This window comes from Astatotilapia calliptera, chromosome 7, assembly GCF_964374335.1.
Source record: "Astatotilapia calliptera chromosome 7, fAstCal68.1, whole genome shotgun sequence".
NCBI lineage: Eukaryota > Metazoa > Chordata > Actinopteri > Cichliformes > Cichlidae > Astatotilapia > Astatotilapia calliptera.
Window position 1 is genome coordinate 32,173,256 of NC_137428.1, and position 27,891 is coordinate 32,201,146.

Consider the following 27,891-nt stretch of genomic DNA (forward strand, 5'->3'; position numbering starts at 1 on the left):
GTATGTTTTAGGGTATCAAATCTAGCATTTTCATTATGCTAGTCACTGTGACACCACGCGAAAACTTTCCAATTCTAATTAATTATAATCTTTACCAGCAGCCTTGTGTGATAAGTATTTCCTTGCATCATTTAATGATTAGCACTTAGACAGCTTTCACCCTTGATTTATACTCATGTCTTCAATCACTCATTTATAGTTCATGTTCATCTCAACCACTTCATGGAAGTCATCATTATAATGAAGGCATGCAAGGGCTATATGCCCTGCTCCTTCATTGCCATGCTATTAAAGCTTTAGTCAGGGAGGATGAACTATAGTTATGACTAACAAATCCCAATATTGTCATTATGAACACAGTAAAGTCCAGTCTTTCTGACTGGTCTTAAATTATTAAATTTAACATCTAAACTTAAAATTCTCCAGAAATGGTAATGCAGATTGCACCTATATTTGGTCACATTACAGTTGATTCCATAATGCCACAATTGCCTTTTTAACAAAGGTCATTTGATTTGTAAAAAACAAACAAACAAACAAACACAAACACTGGGCTAAAGATACTGATTACAAGCTATACAGTATATGGAGATATGTGTCACTGCATATATTCTGTTTTCGCACATTCTGATAAAATACACAACAACCGTTTAGTAAAAGAAACAAACATAAAAAACATAAAAGAAACACAACATAAAAAGAAATACTGGTAGCCACCGCTACACCACAGCCTTCTAACAGATGTAAAAATGTAAGATTTTAGTTGATTTTCAAAAAAGTTGACATCTGAACTTGACCTTGATTTCAAGGTCACTGAGTTCAAAGATTTTTAGTGGCTGCAACTTGGTAATTATTTGAAAATCTTTGGTGACGTCCTTCTTGAGTTATCGCTTTCAGGAGATTTTCAGATTTTATCCCTGAATTTGTCAAACATAGCAGATATCCTTGGAAGAAGAACATAGTAAGGACTTTTGTGAGCAAAACATCTACTAATGCAATATAGATTTTTCATGCAGTGAGTAATCTGCCTAAAATCAACACTATATTTCTTATTATGAGTACCACATGAAGAGAGTAAATTCCACATTTAAGACTTAATAAGATGGAGAGGAGACAAAGATATCTCATATAAGTTACAAAATGAAGACTACTTAAAAATTAGAGGATCATAAAAACTTTTGCTGGGTAGTTTTAACAGAGGAGCACATTGTTAGTCGTGTACCTGCAATTAGGACACCAATTCACTAGAAGTAATATCATTCTAGTACATTTTAGTGCATCTGCATGAACATTCAGAGAGACTAAACTCAACCAGTTTCAAAGGATTGTATGTATGAACGTGCTTGCAAATATTGTGTGTACAAGGACTGGGAAAAGAAGAAAGTTGGAATTAAGGGTTAATAACAGATTGAACATTGTTGGAGGAACTGAAGTTAAAATACTGCATACCTCCCGCAGTTGAACTCTGACTTTAGTGATGGCCTTCATCCAATGAAGTCTGGATTGGGAAAAGGGTAATGGTGGTCCATCATCATCATGGAAACTAGGTCTAGGTTACATGGATTGAAGCATTAGATGAAAAGAAGAGAAAGAGGAAATCTCTCAGTTCTCAGGCATTTTCATTATATCAAACACATTTGAATTACAAGCAAAAATGTACCTGTGGAGTTTGGGGGATCCTGTCTCTGCTGTAGTATCACTTTTTATGTCCTGTCTTTTGTCAGGGGACAGCCTATCCATCTCCCGCTCACTGACCACAGAGTGTCCATTGATGGAGAGATTTGTGCCATTTGTGCGTAGCTGCCCATTGGTAGAAGGGTGAAAACCAGTACTATGATAGGAGTGGAAGGACTCCTCCAGTTCTGACCCTCCAGTGCTCTCGTGGCCAGTCTCACTAAGCTGGGAGCTGGTCTGGCTAAGATTTCCTGATGACCCAAAGCGACTACTTTCCACTGGACTACAATGGTGAGAAAGGAGTGAGAAAAACATTCAGAATGGTGAAATATCATTTCTGAATATTTTATAGTTTTAAGTTTGCACTACAAAAGACTGAATGGATTCGTAAAATATGATGATTACTAGATGTACACGTAAAAAAATATTTAATAAATAAAAGTGTATAAATTAAAGCAGAATTCCATGACAATGTTGCAAACAACTTAATTCATAAAATGTATATAGCCCAATTCACAACAACAGTTGGCTCAAGATGCTTTACTCAATTGCTGAAACACATACACACATATATGTGTATATGGAGAGAGAGAGAGAGAGAGAGAGAGAGAGAGAGAGAGAGAGAGAGAGAGAGAGAGAGAGAGAGAGAGAGAGAACGGTATAACAATAATAACAATATAATGATATAGTAATAAGAATGTTTGAGTACAATGTAGATTCAGCCAGAAAGTTAAAACTCAATACAACATTGTTGTGGAATTCGGATTTAAAATGACAAATGATACAGCAGATACTAAACACAAAAAGGCCACACTGAACAACACAGACAAAGACACAAAATAACTAAATTAGTGAAAATTGACTGCAAAACTGAATAGGAAAAACTTTTTTTTCCCAAAATTCCCACTTCACAAATGGGGGCAGGGAGGGAGGATGCCATTTATTGTACTTTTACTAGCCTTTTTGTATTCAACAGAAGATTGGACTGGTTGTCCAGCTGCACTCCAGAGTTAGGACCTGCAGAGGGGTGAATTTCTACAAGCCTTTCCTCCTCTTTTGGGGTCAGGGATGCTGAAGGATCTACATCAGGAGTGGAGATGCAAATCTGGGGAGTTGCTATATCATCTGTGGAACCTACCGGTACAGTTTTTTCGGCTTCAGTTGTTTCGACCTTTTGTACAGTCTCATTGCTTGCTGAACTGTTGTTAGTTTGGAGTTGAGAAGTTATAACTGGGACAGCTTGTGATTTGGATGGCTGTGTCTGCTGAGGAAAACCTGCATTTTCCCCCAGTAATGAAATGGTGGATGGCTCTTGTTTTTCAGTATTAGGTTTTTCCTCTTGAAATACGCCTCCAGAAAGGTTTTTCAGCCCTGAAATTAGGCTACTACCTCCTTCTGTCTGAGACAATGATGAAGCAAGTGATGGTGCTGATGACATCAGGGATCCAAGAGATTTTACTGCATTGCTCTGTGCTGATATAAACCCAAACAAAGACTTAGCTTGAGAAGGCTCTGCATTGTTGGGCAACTGATTAGGAGGTGAAGTAACATTAACATCTGCCTCTGTGACATCAGGTGGGACTGACTTGTCACTTTCTTTACTCTCAGGGTCCTCTTTAATAACCATGGGCTTCTCATGTATCACTTCTCCCTCCCCTTCTGGCTTTTCTTTTTCATTGTTAACTACCTGATGAATGACAGAAATGTCTTTTGCTGCACTTGAAACAGTAGAAGTTTTTAAACAAGCTGTTTCAGTTTCCCCAGCACTGTCATTTATTAAGCTGCCAGGCTTCACTTGATCTTTATCTTGCAATGTTGAGCCCATCATTATATTTGCACTGGTGATTGGTTTGGGTACCGCTGGCACAGATTTAGATGGCTTAGGTGGTTGTCCCATTGCACTGGCTGTTGGTTTTGGTATAGCTGGCACAGATTCAGATGGCTTAGGTGGTTGTCCCATAGCCCCAAACAAAGATCCTCCTATGCCACCAAGTAAAGTTGATGCTCCAGTTTGTGATCCTGCAGTCTGACCAGTAGCTCCTCCAAACATTCCTCCAAACAAAGAACCACCAGCCTGAGGTGTAACTCCAGAAGCTCCAAACATTCCACCCAGTAATGAGCCACCACTCTGGGGAACTGCAGATTTGGTGCTGGATCCTCCCCCAAACATCCCACCTAATATTGAACCTCCGGTGGTGGGGGCAGTGGCTTGAGTAGCAGACTGAGGAGCGGACCCTTTAAATAAGCCTCCAAGTAATGATCCACCTGTCTGGGGAGACGCTGCCTGGGCACTGGGGCCTCCAAAAATACCCCCTAGTATTGACGCACCAGTCTGAATGGAGGAAGGTTGGGGTGCTGTTCCTCCCAATCCAAAAGGCTTTTGCTGTTGCTGACCTTCAGTGGGAGTAGGTGTTGGTTTGAAAAGGGTGGACGTGAAGCTAGTAACTGTATCTGACTTGTCTGGCACTGGAGGTTTCTGCTGTTCTTGGGCCAAAGAACTTACAGACTGAGGGAATTGCATTTCCTCTTCTGCATTAGATGTTTTTGTATCTTGACTCAACTGACTACTACTTGCAATCTCTGAATTTACAATTTGTTCTGTTGATGCACACATTTCAAACTCTTTAGACTGATTTTTTTCAGATAAAGCAGTTTGCTTATCAGTATCTTGGCAACTTACTTCTTCTATGAGACTATCCTCACCTTTAGACAAGCTTGCAGCAAGAGGCTGAACTTTATTCTCAAGTGTATTTGGGATTTCCACTTGATCGTTGCTTTTGATCAAAGTATTAATTTCACTTTTATCACCACCAGTTGAAACAGTTTTACTGTCAATGGCTTTTTGTTGATCAGTTACAGTTGATGTAGTGCTGTTGAGAGTGGTAGTTGATATTTTGTCATTATTAGATGTTGGAGTAGTTGTTGCATCTGAAGTAGATCCTCCAAACACTGAAAACAAACTTGTGTCATTTGGACCAGAAGGGCCAGTTAAAATACTACCTAGAAGAGATGTACCTGTCTGTACACCAGCTGTTGGAGATGGTGAACTGCCCAAAATCCCTCCGAATATAGAGTTTTTATTTTGAGTTGCGGAAGTCTGATCAGCCCCACCTAAACTTCCACTTGTGGACCCACTAGTTTGCACAAGAGATGAAACTGTTGAACCACCGAATATACCACCCAAAATAGACCCAGCAGACTGGGATCCAGCAGCCTGGGAAGCAGATCCTCCAAATAAGCCTCCAAGTAATGATGACCCTGGCTGTGATCCTGTAGTTTGGGGAACAGAACCACCAGTCTTGTTGAGACTAGCTTGTGGAGCAGTCTGCGGTACAGACCCTCCAAATAACCCACCTAGCAATGATCCTCCTACTTGAGATGATGGTGTTTGAGGTGAAGAACCTCCAAACATTGCCCCTAACAGAGAACTTCCAGTCTGTGAAGAGGGCTGAGGGGCAGAACTTGCAAACACTGAAAATAACCCCTTGGCTGATTGGTCTTTCAGGCCCGATGATCCAGGTGTAGATCCTGTAGTTGACAGATCTGTTTTGGTAGAACTTGGCTCAGTGCTGGGTGTAGAAAATAAAGAAAGAAAACCTTTTCTTGGCTCATCTGAGATAGATCCAGTTGAAGATGGAGGATGTGGGTCTGATCCACTAATCACGGAGGCTGAAGGTTCTTTAGAAAAAGAAGGATCCTGGGGTGCACTCTCTGTGCTCATTTCCTTATGCACAACACCACATTCTAAATTTGAGTGCTTAGACATAACATCACTGGCTTCAAATGAGTCACCACAAGTATTTGTGGTAACTACTGTAATATCACTAGATGGGACAGCATGCACTTGACAGGAGTTACTATCAGATTTGTTCCCTGAGAATTCACTAGAAGGGGCATCTTTGAGGACATGGTCACTTGAAATAGATGCCATCTGGGAAGAACTTTGTTGTGAATGAATAGCTGGGGACTCTTTGGCAGAGGTGGCAGCAGATGAACTGGGAGTCTGTTGTGGTGTTGGCAAAACATCGTTAAAAACAGAACACATACTCTTGGTTGGTTCTTTTGGGACTGCAGTCCCTGGTGTGTAGGGCATGTTTGTATCCCCTCCAGTTCTTGGTGGTTGAGGGGAACTAGGACCACTAAACACGGAAAACAATGTTTTTCTTGGATTTTCAGTAGAGGCAGACAATCCACCGAATATACCCCCAAGAACAGAGGTAGCTGTTTGTCCTTGTGGTAGAGGCTGTTCTTGTGGTTTAGATTGTGCCTGTGGTCCCCCTTGTTGTTGAGTTTGTGACTGGACTACTCGTTCTTGAAATGGTCTTGTTGATGACTGTGTTTGTGGCGGGTTGGGATCACTAAACATTGACAACAGCCCCTTCATTGGGCTTTCAGCTGAACTTGATGATCCAGGAAGAATTCCCCCTAGAAAAGATCCAGTTTGATTTTGAGATTGTTGGGTGCTGTGACTGCCGAACATTGAAAGGAACCCTGTAGATGGAGGATCCTTTGGAGGGATAGTTCCCCCCTGTGGCGCCTCAGTGTTGGGCCTGGTTTCGTTAGGAGGTGCATGAGGAGTTGATGCTGACAACTTTGATAATAAACTTTTACCAAGTGTTTCCTGTTGAGAAGGCTGTGAAGGTGTGCTTGATGGGTGTGTTTGAGACAATGTCCCAGATTTATCTGTAGTCTGCTGGGTATTTGGCCCTGTAAACATTGAAAATATAGTTTTACCAAGTGATTCTTCCTGTTGACCAGTAGGACCAGACTGGTTAGATGCTGCTGATCCCCCAAATATTTCTCCAACTGAAAATCCAAACAGTACACCAGATGGTTTACTTTCAGTTTCCTGCGTTGTTTGTGCAACAGGCGGCACAGATTGTGAGTGGCTGGCTGCAGAGCCTGTAGGGATACTCTGAGTAGACATTTCCAATATATTTTTATCTGGGATTAGGCTCTGCATGGGCCTAGATGAGCCACTTTGGTCTAACGTTTGCTGTCTCTGAATACCTTTAGATCGAGATGCTGATGTTAGTGAATCCTCTGTAACACTAGGTTTGATTTGCTGTTTTTGTGGTTGAGAGGGCTCAGTGCTAAACAGATTACTGATTGACCCCAAAAGATTTGAAACTCCTGTAGCCTCTTTATTTGTAGTGGCACTTCCTGGTAAGGAGCTTGTGCTGCCAGTTTTGCTCTGTTGATTTGGAGATGTGTCAGTAAATTTATTGAGAACTGGTTTGGTTTCCTCCATTCCTACTGCAGATTTTAGGAAGTTCATCAACCCTGCCTGTGGTTGTTCAGATGGTTTTCCCACTGGTATGTCCATCGGTTTATCCGATGTAGGTTGTCCAGTTGGTGCAGGTTTACTAAGATATTCTTTTGATCCTAAAGGCACTGTCACATTGAGGTTTGTTGGTGGAGTCACTTGTTGTACCATGGTAGTCTGCCGCGAAAGTTTAGGTTTCTGAGTTGCATGCGAATTTGTTGAGTGTGTTGCAGGGTGAGTCACTTGAGGTGCTGTTGGTACTGTGGGCAAAATTCTACCCTGTTTGGTAACTGGCGTTTCAATTTGTTGTTTAAAGCTTTCTGTCTGAGTTACAACGGCAGTAGATTCTTCTCTGATTATCTTAGACTTCAGACTCTGAAATCCTGATGAAAGGATGCTTTTAGATTGTTTGTCAGTGGCTTGCTCACATGTGGACTTATTAGAACTGTTCAATTCAACCTGTGATGTTTTGCTGACAAAAGAGGTTATTAGGGAAGAAATCTTCTTAACCTGACGATTAGGTTGCTGTTCTCCTGGAGACACTCTTTTCCTCCATTCTTCCTCTGATACATCATCCACATGTTTTATTGTAACAGCAGTTGATGAACGCCGCCGTTGGCTAGGTTGGTAACAGTTGTAAAGTAAGTGTTGATTAGAATTTGCTGTAGGAGTAGAATTCAGGGAGACCGAAACTTTTTGAGCAAGAAATGTCTTTACTTCCTGGTTATTCCAATATGGGCCAATATGATCTCTATTATGACATGAAAGGTCAATGATGTCATTACAATAATCTTGATATACATAACTAGGCTGTCTTGGATCCATCTTAACTTTGTTTAATGTATAGGATGAGAAATCCACACCAGGCTGCCCTTGAGACAGAAATGAATTCTCAAACATTTGAGAGAATTGTTCAAGATTTAAATTCATAATCTCATTTCCTTTTCTGTAGGCAGCAGACAAATCTAGGGGGGCATTTAGAAGTTGAGAATCTCTGTGATCTTGACCTGGAAGCCAAAGAAGCTCATCTTCATTGTAAAGTGGAATTTTAAAGCCACAGACTAAAACCATCTCATTCTTCAGCCAAGCACTTGGAAAACTTTCTAACTGCTGTGCATTTCCCCAAGATTCACCTTCAGGGGCACATGCATACACATATTCTCCCACTGCATCTGTAAGTAAAGCATAAATATACTCATGATCTGTGTAAACAAAGTAGCCACAGTCACCGTCTTCTGCTGGCCACCACATTCCTTGCTCCAAAAGTGCCAGCCACTGTTGATACCATTCAGTGTCTTCAAGGTACAGGGAGTCTTCGAGGTCTATATTTGCACTTGGAGGATCTACTGGTCTATTCAAATTAAGCTGACTGTGATTGATCATGCCATTGGTGTGAACATGCTGTGAGTCTGGATTATCCATTCCATATTGCCAGTTAGCTGAATAAGATAAGCTTGGAGCAGTTTCTTCATAATACCCTTCATGATATGAAACACCATTCAAGCTATAAGTGCTACCATCATTAAATGAATGCCATTTCCCAAACTTGGCATTACTCTGTTTAGTAGTTAAGTTCAACACACCTTCCTCATTGGGTAAATGTTCTATATTTCCCAAGTCTTCATAACTATTCCATAATTTTCTCTTTGGATATAGATCATCATTTCTATATCCTTCACACTGATGTGGTTTATATTTTTCTTGGTGATAAACAACACCTTGCCATTGCACAGTGTTCTGATTCTCAGGTACTGGTAATGGTGTACTTTCAGAACTCAGCCTATATCCTTGATTCTCTACTGGGAAATGATAACCTAGTGACTCATCCTGAAACTGCTGCCACAGAGCACTTTCACGGATCCACTGGTTTTCATCATAAGAGGGACTTACTGCATATGCAGATAACTGATAAAGGTTTTGACTTGTAGCACTGTATAAAGATGGAGAGCTTCCACCAATATATGGATGCATGGTCATGACTGGTGAAGTTGCACGACTTTGTAAAAGGGAATGGATATTTCCTGCACTATAGGCCATTGGGTTAGTTGACCTAAATGAACCAGAATTATATAACTGAGGCAAATTACCAGTGCTCACTGAGGAGTATGTCGTGCAGCTCTGAAGAGATCTTGCAAAAGTAGCTGATGTACGCAAATCCAAACTCTCAGTATCGACTGACACAGGTGCACTGATTAAAGCATGTCTACTCTTTCCTGGATTGAGAGAATCTGGATTGTCTTTTTGTAAACCATCCCTTCCAAGGTTTACGTTAGCATTTGTTAATATGTCAGAATAAGACTCTATGAACTTGGCTGAAGTAGTCTGTTGTCCACTTATCTGACTTGTTCTTTTCTCTTTTTCTGCCTTTTCTTTTGATTGTTGTTGTGTCATATTATTGTGTGGCTGTTTTTGCAGTGGGCTTTTCATTGTAACTGTATAATTATTGGCCCTTTCTTGAGGTGGTTGTTCTGTTGATGTTTGACAGGTTGTGTGAATACTTTCATTTGATTTTGTAAACTTGTTTAAAAACCCTGAGAGCACTCCCGATTGACCCGCTGTCTCTATCTGTGTTGGATCAGTCTGGTTATGTGGTATTTTGTTTTGCTGTTGTGTTTCATAGGTGTTTTTGGGCTGCAACTGTTGAGCTGTGTTTTCTGAAGGGGATTTAAAAAGTCCAGAAAACAGACTACTTGCATGTGTTGTTTTTTGCGTTGTGCTATTTTTTGGCTGATCTTGACTAGAAACTTGGATATTTGTTGTCTTTATTGGCTCATTATTGGATTTGCTTAGTGTCATTCCATGCTGATGAGCTGATGGTTGACTTTGTGTGTTTATGTTGTCTGCTGAAGCAAATTTGAAAAGTCCAGATAGAAAACCACCTTGTTGGGATGGTGCTTGCTGAAGTGGAACAGTCTGCTGTCGAGCAAATCCTGGTTTATTTGTCTCGTATCGGACACCTTGGTGATTCTGAGGAATGTTTTTAATAGGATGACCTTGGCTTGGACCTTGAGTACTCAGTTGGCTTGGACCTTGTTGACTGCTTTGGTGGTGAACTGTTTGACTCCTTGAAATATTCTCAGAGGATTCAAATTTGAGCAAGCCAGATAGCAGTCCCTTTTCTGCAGTGTGTGTTTGCTGAGTTCTGTGTGAAGTCTGCTGCTGACCAAAGTAATTGCCGGGAATGTTCCTTTGTGCTTCACTATCACGAGATTGTCCCTTTTGTTGCAGGTTTTTGGTAGATGAAATGTTCAATAAACCTGAGAGAAGGCCCCCCATCTGTGGAGTTGAAGAGGTTTGTTCTGGGGCCGTGTGTTGGGAAAATTGTGTGGGATTATTTCTGTTGAATGGCTGATTGTTAGCATGCTGTGATAAATGGCCAGATAAGTCACTACTAGAGCCAAATGTAAGAATTCCAGATAGCAGTCCACCTTGTTTTGGTTGATTGACAGTCTGCTGCTGCATTCCAGATTTCTGATTTGATGTATGTTGGGCTTGTGAGACAGATGACAGTTTACTGTTCTGAGGTTGCTGATTACAGATTACATTCTGGTCTAGACCAGAGGGTGCTGGGGTAGGGTTGAATATGCTGGAAAACCACCCTTTCTCACTATTTTCCTGGTGCACAGGAGGATTCTTGGTCAAGGTGGTCGAAGTTGTTGAAGTCAGATCATGCTGAGGATTCTGTGTTTTTATGGAGGCACTGATGTCTTCACTGGATGCAAACTTTAAAAAACCAGAAAGCACACCACCTTCTGCTTTGGGACATGGCTGAGTGGAAACGTTTTCAGATGAAGAGAAAGGTACTTTAGGCTTACTAGTCAATGCTGGGTCTTCAACTGGTTCCTCTAGTTGGGGGCTCTCTGTGGTTCTAAACACTGGATAAACTGCCACAGGTGGAGCTCCGTGGGGGGGAACAGGGGCAGCAGGTGTGATCAGTGAACTTAATGACTTCTTAAAAGGGCTAAAGAAACTGGTGTTTACAGAATGTGTTGGCCCAGTTGACCTTTCTGGCTCTGGAACAGGAATACTCCCTTTATTCAAAATTGACTGAATTTGTGTCTCATATAAGTTTCTATCATAATTTTGTCCTGAATATTTTTCATGTGAAAGTCTTCTTAATTTTTCTGATTCACTACCTCTGTTATCAAGCCATCTCTCTTCCAATTGTGTATGACTCTGAGAACATGTGGATTCCAACGCCTGTTTGCATTCAGCCAAATTCACATTATCAGCTGAAAAAAGCTTCAAAGGATTTAATCTACCCAAGACTGAGTTTTCTGGAGCACTTTGAGGTTTGGTTACAAGCTTGGGTACATGGTCTTTTGCACTTGTTTGAGTCTGACACCTGCTGGGAGTTTGTGTTTCTTGATGATGACTGTGTATTTTGGCATCATGTGGTGGGTGAGAAGGCAAAGAATTGAATGACTTTTCAGGAGAACTTTCTACTGGAGAGACAATAGCTACGGGAGCTGTGTTATTTGACTTAGGAATGAAGGACAACAATTTTGTTAGTCCAGATTGTGAGGATTGTGCAGATGATACTTGTGGAGATAGGGCAGGCTGTTTAGGGCCTCCACCAACTTTGTCAGTGAGAGAAGTAAACAATGAGCTCATGACATTTTTTACTCCTGAAATGCCCTGATCAGAAGCAGCATGTGATTGGGATTCTTCTCTTAAATCCTTTGAATTACTTTGCTCCTCCCCAAATGAATCAGTTCTATTGCTACCATAGGAGGACAGCCTAGACTTGCTTGATTTAGGCAGGGATCCATATTTGCTAATTTCCTCTTCTTTTTCAGCCAGGTATTCAGACACTGTTTCAACAAGACATTGAAGCTCATCCATAGGATCAACATATTCATCACTTGGCTCTTCTACAGGAGAGAGCATTGCCTCTGAAACCCATCCTCCTGATTTAGGTTTCCCATACTTCTCCCAAAGGCTCTGTGAATGTTCTATGTGGTCCTCATAGGAGAAAGAATGCCTATCTTTATAATGTCTTTTGTTCTCTGAGCGACACTCATCAGCCATAAAGGCAATGTCATTAACACTGTCCTCTGCTCCTATAGGGTGGTGCAGAGGGCTCTCCATTTCAAAATCAAACTGTGCCTTCCTTCTAGCATCTTGCCCTTTTTTGTATGCCACATAATTCTCCAAAGTGCTGTCCAGCTCATTTTTAGCCCACATCCTTGTTTTGTAGAGAAGCCCATTCTGATATGGTCTTAGATCTGATGTCATACGCTCCTCCTCTTCCTGCATCTCTGCTACCTGTCGCATGAAAAGCTCCCCTCTTTTCTCACGGAGGAGTGCAAGGTCAGCGGGAAAGGTCTCTTTTCTCATTTTGTCTGCTTCTGGACTGAGAAACCCTCCTGGGTCTGTAATCTTTTTCTTTCGCCGACGATCAATAGTATCATAACCCTCAGGATAGGTGGCAGGCAGACCACCACTATGCTTTGTATTCTGATGGATAGGTGAACGTGATAGCTCGGAGTAGGGTCTTCCCATGCGGAAGATAACGCTGTCTTCATCATCTATAAAGTCACTTAGCTGTGGCTTGCTTTGCCCCTTGTATTTGTTTTCCCAATCTTCAACCCCCATGCCAGAATCTACAGGTATAATTCTGACTCTTCCTTTCTGGTTTAAAGAGCTTCTTTTTTTTTTTTTTATGTAAAAAAATTAATTTAATGAGGGTGTGGGAATGGATAAAGGGATGGAAAAGAGGCATACAAAAAGAAAAAATGCAAACAGAAACGCAAGTTAAGCCACACAGTAAATTATGACAGAAACAAATCTAAATAAATCTTTTTGTAATGATGACCTGATCTATAATATATATGGTAAGCAATATGTAACATTGCATTCTTTAATAAACATTTTTTGCAGTTTTTGATGATCTTAACTAAACTGCCCAGAAGGCATACCAAAAGACTAGAACATAACATGTTACACATTTCATAAATTTGACAGGGGTAATAAAACTCTTTGTTTGCAAGTGTGAGATTGTGTGCATATAGCTCCATGTTTGCACGTGCCTCACTGAATTTAGATTGTTGTAAATCCCCACTGCAACAAACACGCTTATCAGCACTTCCACAGTCTGTCTGTAAAAGTCTTAACAGGAAATGTCTGCAAAATCACCACCATATGGCATTCATGGTAGAGGTTTTTATGTTACAACTGAAAGGCATGTGTCTGTCACTGACCTATTTCCTCCAGAGGTGTGAAAGAGGGATTTCCTCTTTGTCATATACCCAGAGCATTTCAAACTAACAGAAACTTTAAACAACCCAACACACCCTCAAGACAAAAAGAAACATGAACAATGAAGGTTTTTTTTTTTTTCTGTGACTGTAATCACATTTTTTTTCTGATGTAGAATTATCCGGATCAACTCCCTATCAGTCAACACAGGCAGATTTGTAGCAGTCTCACTGGTGCGCATGCATGCTACGGCAAGCACACAAGATTAAAGTCCATGAACCAAGAATATTTGTTTTCTGGACCAAATACTTCCTGACAGCATTTTACTGGCGTTGTAGTGACCATAATAACAACAAAAAAGAATATATTATTTTTGTATGTTAGTAACAATCATCATATAAACACTTTATTTTGGCCATTTGGCCAACAGTAAACAAATAATCCTGATATTCTTCCTGATGTACGGAAGACAAAAACATGGGCTTTTGATCAGGTAAACTATTCATGACAAAATTAATTAAGAGGTAATTACCAATTCTCTGTGAAACAATCTTATCTAAAGTAAACACTTCTGACTAGGTTTTAAACCCTAATTAACGGAGGCACAAGTAATGTCATTATGATACCAATTACATTTGCATGATTTACCTTTATAATTTCATTGATGTTGATTTAACTCTGGTTATTTTTGAGGTCATAATGAATAGACAACTCATTTTCAGTTACATTATTGAAAAGCACTTCTTAAGTTTTGCACTATTTGTGTAAAAAGTGAGAGGGAGAAAAAAAACAAAAACAAAAGGCAAATACAGCCATTACCGCCGTGATTATATTACTTTGCATTAGACGACAGCAGTACACAATAAAGCAACCCATCAAAACTAACTGCTGCAGCGGAAGCAAGAACCATCAGGCTACACTGCCAGTATGTGTAAGGATAAAGAGTGTCTGTTCAGGAGTGCATGAGTGAGTGAAGGTATCCCTGGGCGACCCGGTCTACCTGCTTCCTCTTGGGTCCCTGTAGTCCAGGTCGAAACTGTGGGCAGAGTCTGTGCAGCCATCCGGGCGATGCTGTGGCCGAGGCCCCATCGGGTACTGGTGCATAGATGAGTTGGGCTGAGCAGTTGTGTGGTAACGTGGAGGCAAACTGTTACTGGTCTCACTGCGGTAATCGCTATCCCGGTCATCTACAGCACTGTCCTGGTCATCCAAGGCTGCAGCAGGTAAAAAGACAAGCTCTAAACACCCCATACAAATTGCAAAATATGGCAGTTTCTAGACACACTCTTAACCATTATAATGATGCCTGAGTAGGACAGGAAAGCAACAAATGGACACAGAGCTACACAAATCTGCAGCCAGGAAAACTTTGTGCGGTTATTTTAATAAATGTTACTGGCCCTGATATGACAGAATTATTCTGATTATGTTTTAATAGATTTCACATCATAAAATGTCATAAAAAATTGTGCAATTGATGCAAGTATTTCAAGAACAAAATATAAGATGCAACTTTTACTAAACAAGAAAGAAGAGAGTATTCTGTAATCCTGGATCCTAGCAGAAAAATAAAAAATAAAGCTGACTAACTGACTAGCAATAGGTTTGTAGAATTATAAGAGCTAATTGTGTACAACCCTGGGGTTATTTGAAAGTGATTTATTCGAAGTAAAAAGAGTGGAGAGACCCACAGAATGGCACTGCACTCTGGTACAGTCATTCTCAATTAAGAAGGCAAGAGAATCTTCTGAATGAAAAGATTTCCATGCAGGATAAAAACAGATTTCGTCAGGATCGCTCTTATTATTTTCAGGTAAATACGGACTTCCCCTTGCTCTTATAGCAAAAATATTATTTTTTTTGATTTTTGTTTATAACATACTAAAATAATTGGTCATCACTAACAGGGTTACAGTGCAACACAAGACAAAGTTTCTAACAAAACAATTTGCCTCATGTGGCTTTACTTAAACAAAACTCCCACCTGTGCACATGTAGCCTGGGAAATTCATAGTCATGAATATATCAAACCATTACATCACTGCTTGCACTGTTTGTTGCCCCACTAAGAAAATAAAGTGCTGTACACGCAAAAACTTGTGCTAAATGTAAGGCAAAGAGCTGTTCTTCACCTCTCTAGCTGTATGATCCCATAGATTCATCTACAGAATAATTTTCTATAAGAAAAGTAAAGATTGTGAACTTTATTTCTTGTTAGCCCAGTTAAGCCTCTATATTTATACACAAAAACATAAAATAATCATTTTACAAAGGGGCAACCTTGTGTTGAATTACCGAGAAGAAGACAGTTTGTAGGTGTTCACCCCACACAGCTTCATAATAATTTGTATAACTTCATATAGGAAAGCACCAAAATACACCACTTCTTGAAACTGACCTTACCAGTTCAAAGGCAACGTCTTCTAAAAGCTAACCATAAGGCAAGTATTGGCTAGGGAGATAGCTAGGCTGGGGTTTGTCGTTTCAAGTGATAAAGCCATAAGAAGTGATTCATAAATATTTAGCAAAGACTGCCACCTGTCATCTCTGTGAAGGAACTGCAATTCCCTACATTAAACACGTAATAGGGGCTTCCATTGTTAGTCAGACTTCTAGCAATGTTTGTTATGTATCAGAAGATTACTTTTCTGGATCTTTTCTGGAATGTACACAATATAATAATAAATGATATATGTGTTGTAAAAAAACATTCTAACATCAGAACAGGGCATATTGTAGAAAACAAGAAAACAGCAATGGGAGAAAATGTCAAAAGGTAATCAATGAATGCAGCGAGGAAAGAAAAAAAATTAAGTAATGTGAATTAATTGAATGGGAACCTTATGGTTTACGTGTTACAAGGGGCACATGGGGCTTTATGACATGCAGAAGGGGAATGAGGATTGGCCAAGGGGGAGAATTTCATCAAAGTGTGTTACATACTCAGTGAATCAGCCCATCCGAAATAGTTGCCTGGTAAAAGTGCAGATGTAACAAGTGAGAGGCAAGTCAGAGGAGTCGGGGATTGTGTAAACAAAGAAGACTTAAGTGCTCCTGTGTTGTAATAATTGGACAATGAGGGAGCCCCATAAGTGGCAAACAAACACATAAATTGTCACAAGAGATTTAAAAGAAAAAGAATAAAATAGAAGTAACAAGACGAATGAGTCTGAGATCCAGAAAGATAGAAAACTGGCTCCATCTAGAGGTTAAAAGTACAACACATTCAGGTACTCACAGCACTGGGAAGCCGCAAATGGCAATGGGTGACTCTGAACATCTTCCTGAAGAGAGTACTAGAGAGGACAGAGAGTGTAAAATGTGCATATAATAGCATTCTTTATTGACTGGAATAATAAACTTCATTTTATATTAAAACTTTCTGGTAAAAACTGTATTTTACCTCATCATGGATTCCCATTCTGTTGATGCGCTCCAGTTTGCCAGTCCAATACTGTGCCTCATCATCCGGGATATCTGGTACAAAAATATGCATGCAGCAACTATAAACTTCAAGCTTCATTTCCCAGTATGCTGTCATAATACATTTTATGTCTGTTCAATTTTTTATGAGCTGTTTGGAAATGAAGAAAATAGTAAGTTAGCAGAAACATACAAAATAAATGTCAAGTGTACAGTGTGGCAAGTTACAGGTTTCCTGAAAAATTATAATACAACATTAAATTTCAAATACACAAAAAATCAAAAGATAACTTTTAAGTGAAAAATACAAAATAATTACTCTACATTTACTGTTTGATATGATGTCTGGTAGACTAGTCGTACTTGAAAGGGGGATCTGCACTGCACTGTAGACAGATGCACATTAAAGGCCACACACAACACAAAGGCTAGGGCTTCAAAGACACCACAAACCCACGGCTTTAATGAATGGCTTTGGAAGCGCAGAGTCATGATGGGCTCCTGCAACCTTAAAAGGGCTCCTCTTAATACAGAGGAAGAGGCTCTCTCCCACACAGTGGACACTCTGCTTCAACTCTGACGCCTTTTGATCACAAGGCTTAAGCATTACATGCAGTGTAGTACTAAAACAGTGTAGTGGTCAAGTACAAAAAGGTGGTGGGAGCACAAAGGACACTTCACCATACAATAACTAATTAACTAATACTTTTAAATGTGAATCAAACTTTAATATTGAAAAACGTGCCAATATCAGGTAAATTCAGCTGTTTTTGATTCCTAGCAAGCACCAAATGTCAGGATATTTAGTCTTTATTTATAGATGACCGCAAACACCAAGCTGAACTACAGTTCATATTTCATCTACAGTATTGTAGTCTTGAGTCAAACCTCATTTCCTCATTTTGCTGAGAAAAATTTATTGAAATATGTGGAAACATAAATGAAATACAGTATACAAGACAGAAACAGTTTCTAAATGTAATGAGCTTAAAAGTCAATATTGTCTTGACTACCTTTATCCTTTTACACAGCCTGGACTTTCTTAGGCAATCTTTCTTGTACTTTCTTTAAGTAGCGTTCAGGAATTGTTCCCCAGACATCCTGAAGGACATCTAAAGCTCTTCTTTGGATGATGGTAGCTTTTTGGACAGTTCTTTGATCCCATACCTCTTCAATAATGTTGATCCCTGACTAGCATTCTATAGTGTGTACTTCTTTTTTTTTTTTTTTTTTTTTTACCCAGCTATGCTTTAACTGCCCTGCCAGTGTGTTTGGGATCATTTTAATGCTATAAAACAAAGCCACTACCAATTAGATTCTTTCCAGATGTTATTATACAGTGAATCAATATCTGATCACCCTTTTCTGAATGTAAAATTTCATCACTTTACAACAGATCTCCAATATCACTGCCTGAGATGTAGCTTCAAAAATTACAGATTATAGATGGCTGCAGACACTCACTGTTCCAGCTCTTTCCTGATATCCCCTGGACATACTGACTAGGGCGGGGTATCGATTTTGATTTTTATAATCGATTAAGTTACGATTCACAAAGTCCCAATTCGATTCTGACTCAGACAATTGGAAGTATTATAATTCTGATCAATTATCAGTACATATCCATAATTTACATCTATGTATAAAAACAAAGCTGAAACTTGTGAGACTTCATTAGAGGTTTAATCATCACAGGAGATTCCTTTGTGTCAAAGTATCTGAGGATAAAATGCAGAAAAACGTGAAGGAGATTTTCCTGGCCTGGCTTTTTATAGCAGATAACCACCATAAAAATATTCCACAGTAGATCAAAAACTGAAGAAAACCATAAATCAACATATGAACATGACCTGATGCTGCTGAGGTGAAGCAGAGCGAAGTTACAAAGGTTTTTATTAGAGACACAGCTAAGCGTTTTGCAATTTGGCATAATTTGTAAAGGTTTAAATTTCTTTGATATTGAACAGCAGAAATTAGGCTTTCTTGTCAGAGGTCATTTTTGGAAAAAAAGAAAAGAAAAAGAAAAGCAGTGATGGCGACAGTGCTGAACACAACGGTAGACTGGTGCGTACTAAGCAAGCGAATAATGCAGAGATCTAAAACACAGATTTGACATGGGAAACTGTTCTTGAAGTACACTGAGAGAGAGAGAGAGAAAGAGCTGTGCAGGAAGTGTGATCTCATTGTGGTGGAAGCAAAACAGCAAGATTATTCAAACTAAAATCGATTTGAATCGGGAAATCTTTTTTGTCTATCTTTTTACACACAGTCTGTGATCTACCACTCTACCAGATTTTCTGCCCCTATGTAGCCAAATAAATAAATGCACCTTTAATGAAATCTGTATTCATATTCTGACATGGATCATTCTAGAAAACACTGATTAAGTGGCAAATGGACCCAAACTCAGAGTCATATATTCCTCTTTCTCATGTTAGAAATGCTTTTGGATATTTCTAATGGTTCCTAAATCCTGTTGACCACAACAGGACAACCTGGCAAAGACAAAATTATATTTACGGAACCTAAATTAATAAAGGAAGGTCTGCTATTGTTGAATTAGTGACCTCAGCTTATGCAGGACAGAAACAGGCGTCTCATTCTCAAAGGCACCAGATACGGGATGTTACACCGTCAGGCAAATATCTAAGACAAATATCTGGACTGCTTCTAGCCATAAAATCCTGCTTGGCTCCGCACAAAGGGAGAATGTTATGATGTGACCTTATATTTATCTTGTGTAAACCAGGTTGTTCTGAAAATAGGGGACTTTATTTAAAAATTAATGTGATTTCTAAACAGTTCATTTTTTTTTTTTTGTAAATATCATTGAGTTAATGTTGAAAGTCTTAAATTCAATGATTATTTGATTTAAAATCCACTGTAGTGGTGCAAAACTATGCAAAAATTATGAATCTTCGTTCAACAATTGTGGACTCAACTGTTTAGCCATTAGATTTTCTGTTCAAAAGAAATTACTACTAGGTACCGTATGTCTGCACAAGACCAGTGGATACCAGGCTATGATGTTACACACTGCTCCAGGCTCGACACTTTTTTTTTTGGTTCCTGACATTTCAGCAGGAAACATTTGTGACCTTTGAGTAACTCTCCAGATCAAGGTTTGATTCACCTTAAGGCAACCAGAATCACTAATGTATCTATTACAAAACATCTTACATAAGAGCTTTAACGGTATTTACAAGTGTGGTTCAATCAACTGAACAACTGTATGTCTTAGACTCTGGAAGTCTATTGTGCAGCTAAAATGGTTTCAGCTTTAATCTCACCAAAAGGCAGTTCGAAACGAGTATCCAACAGGACTCGATGAGGCGTCGGATTCTTCGTGCCATATATCTCATCAGCTTTCATCAGGACCTCTGCATCCAGGAAAAGCCATTCACCTGAGCCCTCCTGAAATGAAATTAAACACATTCATTTATTTACACAGACAATGCCTTTGCATGTATTCTTCAGTTTATGCTATGCCACTCATTCTTTTAATATGTATTTAAGGCAGTTTTATTGCCTGCGTTTTTACTATTTGTAGCTCAAATAGTGAAGCCAAGCAGCATTTATAATGAAGTATGTTCAATCTAGTGAAAAATTCAAAGTTCATTTTCTTAGTATTATGTGGGTCAAACAAGAAACATTTTTGTGTAAACTACTTTTTTGTATGTAAAAAAAATATTTTTAACTTTTTGATTTCCAATCATCCTGTAACTGTAATCATTGTGTAACATATTTAACATATTCATCATTTTCAAATGTTTATTTTATTTGAAACTGCCTTTATACTTGAAATTTCTATATTACTTTACCTTAGGTTTAGGAATCCAGTATTTATGAACAGAATATAGCCAACACACAGGTGTCTGCATTTACTTATTGTAGCATTTGAATTTTTAGTACGACTAAAAATTCAAAGCGTCCCTTTTATGAGATCATCATTTCACATCTTTGATGTGCCAACTGGAATTACTTACATATCTCTTTCTAGGGAAAAATGCAGAAAGACTGAGCAATATTTATGTAAAGGTACAAACTTTTGTTTTGTCTTTTGTTAATTTTACTAATTTAACATCTATTGATTGATGAAGTTAAATGCTGTATCTTGTTACTTCTAATGGATGGATTTCAAGTGGCTTTTTTCCACCTCAAACGTTTGGACTAAAATTCACTTGTACTTGACTTTTTGTGCGGGTGTAAGTTCTGACCTCCTCTGATTGTCGGATACTTTTTAATGGAATCCATGCAGTCCCCACCATGGTGTCCCAGATGAGACCTTTGTTCCACACCTCAACAATGAGGCCGAGGTCCAGCCGGTTGATCTCACTGTGCAAATTCAAGTAACAAATGATGATGATGATAAAATGTCACTGAATAAAAGAATGAAACAATAACTGTGTTGTAATGTAACTTCGTTATAAGAAATTTTTAAAATGGAAAAAAACAAAAGCAAAAATTAAACCAGAAATTTCTAAAGGATTGCTATCAGGAGCTACTATTGCTTTAGCTACAAAAGCTACTTCCTCATTTTGTCCTGTATTAGCTGTCATAATCATTTCCAGCCTTGTTTTGTCATTCAACATGCTATTCAAAGGGCTCAAAAACAGCTTGATGACAGTATTAAAATGGCACATGAATTTTAAAAGCAGCCACACACCAAGGGCATTTGCATATTCTCATCTGTGCCACTTTACAACTACTGACGGACCAAACAAAAACAAGATCAGAGAAAAGATAATTAAAAAAAGAGCAAGGGTGGGGGTGAGGGTGGTGGGGTCCAGAGAGCTCAGGTGCAGAGATAAAGGCCTCCTAAATCATTTGCTCATTGAAAAAGAGAATAAATACATATAGCAAGGTATTTAACTGGGGCTATTTTTAACCGGGAGATTTATTGTTGTTCATGTTGCTGTTTAGATTATCTTTCCAGTTGTGCCACCTTTTATTTTAACGTTTTGCATTATCCATGTCTTTTTTAAACATGCAAAATAAAGTGGTAAAGCCAAAATTGCTGATAAATTGCAATCTATTTTCAAATACAAATACAAGCATCATCGTTTATTTCTTTAAATCACTTTCCAACCACTTTGTGTAGACTGATTTACAACCATGTAGTCCAACCTAATTCAATTTAAATTCGTACAGGACTGTTTTTCCTTATATGAATACACATTCACCGGCTACTTATTAGGTACAATTCCTTGACTGCTCATTAAAGTAAACTTCTAATCAGTCAGTCACAAAGGGACTTAGGGTTTGGGGTAATGTTCTCGGGAAACCAAATATATTGTATGTTTGTGGTGTGCTGTATAAGACAGTTTCCCTTTGTTCTAAAAGCAAATAAATATTGCATTATAAAAAGTGACACTGAACGTGGTGTGATTTTTACTGTCCACAAACTGCTGATCTACTGAGATTTTCTTGCATAACAATCTCTAGAGCTTACAGAGAATGGTCCAAAAAAATAAGAGAAGATATCCAGTGAGTGGCTGTTCTCTTGGTGAAAATGCTTTTTTGATGCCGGAGGTCAGAGGATAATGGGCTGCGCTGAGTTGATGGGAAGGTTAAAAAAGGCCAAACACTGAACCTAGGAACAGATGACCTACAGCAGTAGAAGACCACTTTTGATGCCACTTTTGTCAGCTGATAACAGGAAACTGAAGCTCAAATTTGCACAGACTCAGCGAAACTGTACAGTGGAAAATTGGAAAAATGCTGCAGGGTCAGAATTTGGCATAAACAACACAAAAACACATCTAATCTGCCTTTTATCAAAGTTTAGACTAGTGATGGTGTCATTTTATATTTCATGGGCTATTGTCTTGGCGCATGCAGGCCCATAGCCTATATGGAGTAATGTTACTGACCTTAACAAATCTGATAGTCAGGTGCTAAAAGGCCAAAAAAACAAAAACAAAAAACAAAACATAAGAAAATGTAAAAAAATTTTATGACTTGTTAAATTAAGAGAAGGTGCAACTGAATAAACAATTGCAGTTATTAATTTCCAAAACTGAGACAACCACTACTTACTCATTTGTTTTGTTCAGATGATGTTTTTAGACAATATATTTCAAATGTAACATAAAAATCCTAAAAAAAAATAATTGCATGGTAGGTACTAAGATACAAAGTTTGAAATTGTAAAGTTCCCATTTTCTGCTTAAATTTAAGCTGGGTCGCTGTAACAGATGGTGCTCAGAATTTGCTGGAAAGCCTGATGAATAACCTGGAATTACACCTAGTGACAAAGCATGAATGGACAGTTGGAGGAAGGGGACCTGGAAAAACAAACACTGTCCCAAAAGAGGGAGTTCACAAAAGACAAACAATGGTGCGCATGCAACAAAGTGTTGCCTTTTGTGTCACCATACATACATTTCACTGGGAAAAGAAAATGGGGAAATTAAATCAATAAATTATAAGGAGGAAATGACCAACAGCTGTTTTACGATATATTGTCTTAAACTGAATGGAGTAGATGAAAAACTGTAGCGTTTAAGCATTCGGATGAGTAGCTTGGAGAGATAAAATTGTGGATGTGTTGTTTCTATCACAGAGTTGCAGAGTGTGTGGTTTTTTATGTATTAATGTTTGATTTTGTTCCCCATGATAAATGGTGTGTTTCTGTATTTGCTTCTGTATTTCAGATTGACTTACAACATGAAATCTTGCTCCCAGCAGGGCTGGTCCCCACGCACAGTGATAGTTGTGCTTTTAACATTTTGCACTTTCAGCGTCACATAGGTGTTGAACTTATCTGAAACAGAGGAAAAGGCAGATTACGATTTAATTATAATGAGGAGGCAGCAATGCATTGAAAGCATATGGAGGAGAGCGAGCGTTACGCATGAGTTAACAGGAATATATGGGATTCATTAAGCAGTAATGAAGACACATAGCATAGTAAGACTCTGGACAGTCTACTATTGGATAGAACAACAGAGGTGATGTTTGAACTACCATGCCAGGTCTACCTCTGTTTTCTGTAGGAGGAAAAAAAAAGACATCAGGACTATCAGTGAGAGTAAAAGCAGATAAGTCTCCTCCCCCGACTATATCAAGCCAAACCCAGGCCAGCAAATCAACCCTGTTAATCTCCAATGAGAGCCAAACCCTCACAGCACATAGTACTACAGGATGTACAAATACATGGTACGTCTCTAGTCCACTATGAAGTGCAGCTGTTTTTTTAAAATACCCTTGTCCTCTAAAAAATACACGTTGTAAAGGAAGCATGCCTGCTCATGATGTAATAAAGCTGAAGTCACTACTGACCTGTTACTATTACAGAAAAGGTCTCTGTCAGCCCTAATATCATCAATACATAGAATATAGTTGGTTTAGTTGCATTTTTAACATTTGACGCAACTGTTGACTGTGTGACCTATACACAAAAATTGAGCCCTGCTAGGAGTCTACTGCCTGTGAAAACCACTGAAACATTGACTCAAATGTCTGTGTGCGTGTATACAACTTTCACACCCAGTTATCTCAGTCAACTTCCTTCCGCCAGTAGTGCTGGACAGCCGATTCTCAACAACTGTATGCTTCAGCGGTCAGTGCTGAAGGGGAGGGTGGATGGATGAGGGATTAGGCAACCCGTGCTAAAACTACCAGCTTTTCATTTCCTACTGTGGGGTTGGGGGCATCAACACGTGCCTGTTGATGTGCTCATTTTTCCTCATGTAGTTACCAGTCCTGCACAACTGGTGGTCCTCGCTACAACTCAATCCCCCCACATGGACACAAAAGCTGAGTGGGAGGAGGACTGAAAGGGAAAGGAAAAAGGATGTCTGTTTCTGACTGATAAATAAAATATACTTTATCATATGTCATGGAATACTACTCAGGGAATAGCTCACAATCATCTGATTCAAGATATTAAAAGGACACCTTCGTATAAACAATGTTTCCTCACGTCAATTAGAGTAGCACAAGTAGCAAGGTATAAATGCTCACGCCAACAAAATGACAAGACTATCAAGCAGAAAATTATATTAAAATTTAACAACATACAGCTGGATGGATATCATCTTGAAGTTTTTAGCAAAAAAATATACAACTATATTAATATGACTATGTTTTCCATAAACTGACAGCACGTTTATGGTTCTGAGTTTCTGATTTTCTGAATGGTGGCTCCCTGATATGGACAGCCAACAGTGCAAGCAGGCAGTACAAACACACACAAATCACCCTCTTTGGTCTATGGGAAACAAAAGCAAGAGATCAGCTGTTCCTGTATAGACCAGTCACATGACCACACTAAACAAAGATTACCCTGGTTCCTCCAGCAACAAACTGAAACATTTACCCTACACTAGCATTTAACATAGCAGCCAGATAAGTAAAATCAACTCCTTGGCATAATAGGACTGCCAGCAGTTGACACAGGTGGATTCATACAACTGACACAGAACATAAATAGATACTTAAGACTGCACACTGAAACAGTGCACTGAAAGCGCAGAATCCCTGAAGTGACACTGAGACCGCGAACCAGGACTGACAGGACACAGACCTAATTAGTGTCCTGTGAAAACAGTAGCAACAGAACACACACAGTATTAAAGTTGCCTCGGGGATGCTGAAGCTTTTCCCTAATTAGATATTCCATGCCTTGTGCCACACTTGGGCCAGCTCCCATGAATAGCAGAGACGAGATAAGGCAAGAGGATGTATGGATTAGATAAGAGCCACTTAGTGGTTGCCGGACCTTTACACCAGGCGTTTTCCTTGATACGGCTGACACCGTTGAGGAGGAAGAAGTAATAACTGACTGGAGGGAAAAAAGAGGGAAAAAAAAGTATCCACCTGCATAGCAATGTCTCACCAATATAACAGACTAGTCTTATGTTTGTATTGTATAGTTTGAGGACAACAAACATTAAATGAAAACTGAAATTTCAGTCAAAATACCACTATTATAAAACACATTATACACATGTAATAATTAGCTTAGTGCAAATATATGATAGTGCATGTAAGCATAAGTACGTACGTAAGTAATGGGAAGTGCAATAAAGAAAAGACAAACTTATTTGTCACCGGTCAAATCTGCTAGGCAATAACTGGGCTATAACTGCTATATGAGAAAAACAAAGTTTAGCAAACACAAATGCTCAAGATAAAACCGAAGGTACGTTTCCTAAGTGGTCACATTTTATGTCTACAGTGTCTTTCTTTGTAACTTGTTATGACAAGCAACTTGGTAAATATAGATTTAACTCCACACAGATTTCAAAATCCAGTATGCTGAAAAGTGTTTTTTTGCCCTTTTTTTTCTTGCTAACTCCATTAGAGATCTTTATTGTATTCAGAAGCAAGGTATCCACCTGCACATCAGTGCCTTACCCTACATGAGAGATATGTTTTATATGGTTACTGTGTAGTATGAGGATCACAAAGATCTAATGAAAACCAACATTTCAGTCAATATGCAATTATTTAAAAAGAAATTATGGATATCTCTACAGTAATCTCAGCACAATAGTTGGATAAATCATCTTTAAATTATTGCAAATATATGTCTTATATATACTTACAGGCTATTAAGACATGGGAAGTGCAGTAAAGAAAAGACACATTAGTCACTAGCCAAATATACTGCTTAAGACAGTTTCATATCAAGTTTGCTTGTTTTTCAATGTGTTTATGAGACAGTTATATTTATCCAATTCTAAAAATCTTCTTAAAATCACTGATTTTAAAATCTTAAAATCAGTGTCTGCCTCAAGAATCTTTACACCAGTTTTAACCATCAGTGTGCACATTTAATGAGAATTTCCAGATACTGTAAAATAATGAAATTTTTAATAAGATTAATGCATAAGATTATGCATTCTGTAGGCCCATTGCAGAAAGAAAGTGCAGTGTTGATTGAGTCAAGTTGCCTAACCCAAACTGTTGCTTACATGTAAAGAAACATGATCTGTTGACCATGTTGGTGCAAATTTAAACATGCTTATGTGTGCATACACACACACACACACACACACACACACACACACACACACACACACACACACACACACACACACACAGTAAAACAGTGAAGGCACACCAGTCAATGTGCTCTTAAGCAGCAAAAAATCGAATGATCATGTGATGTTCTGAGAATCACCGTAAACCCTCAGTCAAACGTCTTCATTCATTATTGATTAGTGATGAGTTTTCTTAGTAATAAATTAGTCAGGAAAATGCAGGCAGCTGGAAGACTGGCATTTCAACATCAGGCCACTTATCAATATTGCATGCAACACAAAACATACATTTATCAGAGGACTTTCCTACCATTGCTTGAATATCTTCATGTGTAAGTTAGTTTTGCAAAAATAGTGTTCTCAAGCAATTATATTACCTGGAAGTCTATTTTTTACTTAGTTAAAAGAGAAGCTTGTGATTAAAATGATATATTCCCCATTTTATTCCAACCAGAGACTCTGCAAGCACACATCTAGCAGCACACAGCTATTATCTGCAAATCAGTGGATAGACAGATAGACTGCTAACTAGTTCAAACAACGTCACCTTCTGTTTTACAGTATTCTCTCAAAACTCTTTGTGTATATGTGCCAAAATAAGGCCTAAAAGCCATCCAAGCACAGGTGTGGTGTAGACACAATACAAACATCAATCCCAGGCCAGCCTTATGTAAACTTTGAGGCCTCTTCCAATAAGTCACATGTCACCCTATGCAAGTACAATTATCATGAGGTAAGAAAACTGGTAAGTAATATGTTCTTTCAGAATCTATCCCTTATTGCTATTCACACAAAAATGCAAAGTAAAATGGTGCAATAATCATAAAAAAAATGCAGAAATCTGATCTTACAATTTGCAGCTCAACACATCATGGTATGCAGTTTTGAAGCACAAACCATTGCATTTGCAGCATATCAAAATATTTCATGCTCATTGGATCATGGCCACACTTTACGGTGCCAAAAAAGTAGGACAGCAAAACAGCATTGGCTATGTTTAACCAAATTTGCTGAAAAAAATAAAATAAAATACATTAGTTCATTATTTGTATATTTTCAAAGTCTGTTTTCTAAAACACCTTTACTCATAAGCTCACACATCAGTTTATTGAGCTGATATCACTTCATAAGTCGTAAGGAAAACAGCTCATTTAGATTAGTTGGAAATTTTACTTTGATGACATTTTTTAAAAGCTACTCTTGATACACTTTTTTGACAAAATCTTTAACACCATAACACATTACAAGGGACATCTTTAAACACATGAAAATGCTAAACTTATTATTTGGTTATTTTTGTTTCTTAGCTAAGAACTCTCTCGCAGGCCTTCGTTT

General features: G+C 38.7%; 1 protein-coding gene across 5 annotated transcripts in view; it reads right to left on the reverse strand.

Moving 5' to 3' along the window:
- The window catches only part of LOC113025958 (protein unc-13 homolog B), a 66,289-nt gene that overhangs the window by 27,842 nt on the left and 10,556 nt on the right, over positions 1-27,891 (reverse strand). For all 5 annotated transcript variants that reach the window (XM_080304427.1, XM_080304426.1, XM_080304425.1 and 2 more), the window contains exons 3-10: positions 23,231-23,330; positions 20,782-20,899; positions 19,855-19,978; positions 16,545-16,618; positions 16,380-16,437; positions 14,142-14,355; positions 1,661-1,957; positions 1,450-1,549 (exon numbers count right to left, since the gene is read on the reverse strand). In XM_080304427.1, coding sequence (XP_080160553.1) covers positions 1,450-1,549; positions 1,661-1,957; positions 14,142-14,355; positions 16,380-16,437; positions 16,545-16,618; positions 19,855-19,978; positions 20,782-20,899; positions 23,231-23,330 — 1,085 coding nt within the window. The remainder of the gene's footprint in view (positions 1-1,449; positions 1,550-1,660; positions 1,958-14,141; positions 14,356-16,379; positions 16,438-16,544; positions 16,619-19,854; positions 19,979-20,781; positions 20,900-23,230; positions 23,331-27,891) is intronic.